The sequence below is a fragment of the Sinocyclocheilus anshuiensis genome, unplaced genomic scaffold, assembly GCF_001515605.1.
Source record: "Sinocyclocheilus anshuiensis isolate Anshui unplaced genomic scaffold, SAMN03320099.WGS_v1.1 scaffold284, whole genome shotgun sequence".
Taxonomy (NCBI): domain Eukaryota; kingdom Metazoa; phylum Chordata; class Actinopteri; order Cypriniformes; family Cyprinidae; genus Sinocyclocheilus; species Sinocyclocheilus anshuiensis.
In genome coordinates this window covers 1,918,929-1,921,721 of record NW_015554266.1, presented here as the reverse complement: position 1 = coordinate 1,921,721, position 2,793 = coordinate 1,918,929, and the positions used below count along the sequence as shown (strand labels likewise).

At 34.5% G+C, this 2,793-nt stretch overlaps 1 protein-coding gene across 1 annotated transcript in view; it reads left to right on the top strand.

Moving 5' to 3' along the window:
* Positions 1 to 2,793, top strand: part of LOC107671282 (kalirin-like) — a 188,577-nt gene that overhangs the window by 151,903 nt on the left and 33,881 nt on the right. The window contains exon 15 of the mRNA XM_016464176.1: positions 1,713 to 1,879. Within this exon, the coding sequence (XP_016319662.1) occupies positions 1,713 to 1,879 (167 nt within the window). The remainder of the gene's footprint in view (positions 1 to 1,712; positions 1,880 to 2,793) is intronic.

Genomic DNA, 2,793 nt, shown 5'->3' with positions numbered 1-2,793 from the left:
GCAGGCGTATGTTATGGACAACGAACACAGTTGCATTTTATTGATGGCATTTTGAATGCACAGAGATACCGTGACGAGATCCTGAGGCCCATTGTTATTCCATTCCTGTTCTGTTCCTGGATCGGTGTATACGACAGCGTGTTCCAGTTCCTGCCAATATCCAGCAACTTCGCACAGCCATTGAAGAGGAGTGGACCAACATTCCACAGGCCACAATCAACAACCTGATCAACTCTATGTGAAGGAGATGTGTTGCACTGCGTGAGGCAAATGGTCGTTACAACAGATACTGACTGGTTTTCGACCCCCCCGGACCCCCCAATACAGTAAAACTGCACATTTTAGAGTGGCCTTTTATTGTGGCCAGCCTAAGGCAGACCTGTGCAATAATCATGCTGTCTAATCAGAATCTTGATATGCCACACCTGTGAGGTGGATGGATTATCTCGGCAAAGGAGAAGTGCTCACTAACACAGATTTAGACAGATTTGTGAACAATATTTGAGAGAAATAGGCCTTTTGTGTACATAGAAAAAGTCTTAGATCTTTGAGTTCAGCTCATGAAAAATGTTGGCAAAAACAAAAGTGTTGCGTTTATAATTTTGTTCAGTGTATTATTAGAAATCAAATTTAGTAAAATAATTTATTTGAATTATTATTTCAGTAAACTACATGCAAATAAAACTAATTAGCCTATTCTGTCTTAATAATAATAATAATAATAACCAATTCATATTTTACCCCAATATCTAAAGAAAAACAAAACAAAACACAAAGAAAGTTATTATAAGAAAATTGAGACTATGTTTGTGTATGAGTATTTATTTATTTATGTATTTATACTTCCCAACTGTAATTCTAATAAGAAATAATTATTAGAAATCAAATTTAGCAAAATAATTTATTTGGATTATTCTTTCAGTGAACTACAAGAAAATAAAACTCATTAACATATTATGTCTTATTAATAATATTAATAATAGTAATAATAATAATAATAATAATAATTACCAATTCATATTTTACCCCAATATGTAAAGAAAAACAAAACAAAACGCAAAGAAAGTTATTATAAGAAAATTGAGACTATGTTTGTGTATGAGTATTTATTTATTTATTTATACTTCCCAACTGTAATTCTAATAAGAAATAATTATTAGAAATCAAATTTAGCAAAATAATAATTATTATTAGAATAAATAATTATTCTTTCAGTGAACTACATGAAAATAAAACTCATTAACATATTCTGTCTTATTAATAATAATAATAATAATATTAATAATGATAATGATAATAATAATTACCATTTCATATTTTACCCCAATATCGAAAGAAAGAAAGAAACAAAGAAAGAAAGAAAGAAATTGTATTAAGGAAATTGATAATATATTTGGACAATGGCATATTTGTTTGTTTGTTTACTTGCATGGCAGTTATGCACATTTAACTGTGACGATACATTCCTTCTCTGGTACACTTGATTCTGAATGATCAATTGCAGCATTCTGTGGTCAAATATTTCTTGTATAATGATGTATATGTAAAAACTAAACTGTAGAATTGACCTTTGTCAAGAGGTTTTGCCGAGAACACTGAATTTGAACTAGTTGCCATGCTGCCACCCAGTGGCTGTGAGTACACATGTACTTTCAGACAGTATAGATGCTAAGGATTCTGGTGAAACGTGTGTATTTGTGTGTAATATGCAGGTATTGAGTTGACCAGTGAGAAGGAGGTGGATCTGGCCACTGAAGTGCAGGAGCTGTTGGAGTTTCTAAATGAGAAACAGCATGAGCTGGACTTGAACGCTGAACACACACAGAAACACCTGGAGCAGTGTGTGCAGCTGTGCCACCTACAGGCTGAGGTTAAACAGGTAACAAACACACACACACAGAATTCTCAACATAGTGGCTCATCACATCCAGATTGAGATGCATAACCTGTCCCATCTGCTTATCCATCTCAGGCCCAAAAGTGAAACGTTATCAATGAAAAACCTTCCTGCTGCTTGGATAATCAAAGCTATGTTTATTGTTTGTTTTCTTCATATTCGTAGTGTAGTCTTGGGATAAAGTTCAGGCAGATGTTAGCTGTTCTGAAATATGTGTCTTAGATGAGGGAGACACCTGAAATGTGAATTTTTGGTGGTACTCTAGGACCAGAGTTGGGAAAAACATTTACATAGTATGCAAAGTGGTGCTTAATGCAAGACCGCTACAGTAATTCTTAAATGTATGAATGTAAATGTTTAAGTAATAAAGATTTTTTTTATTTATTAATTTTAGCAAGATGTTAAGGGCTAAGACAAGACAATACAATGTTCACTTTCATGGGAACTTCGAACTGCGTCCTCTAGGGGTCACTATGGGGAATGCCTCGTCGTGACCCATGTCTGAAGCATACATTGAAAAAACACCAACAACACGTTGGCCGGCAACAGCCATGACGTCACTATTGGTGCGACTATAGTATAAATAGGCACGAGGAGAACACATCATCCTCTTCTTCATCTTCAGTGACTGTTTTGTTTGAAGCGTGCACTTCTGTGGTAAGAGCGATCTCTATTCATATCATTTTGGTGAGCACTAGCAAAGCGTTTAGAGCAGTGTTTCCCAACCTTTTTTTAGTCGCGGCACCCTTTGGAAATTTTAACAAACTTGTGGCACCCTACAAAATTAATTTTGTCACAATATTTGAATTTCTAACTTCGATATGATCATTTGAAAAGTGTAGATATTCGGTACAACAGGGAAGAACTGCAGAATATAATGTCATACAGATATTTTT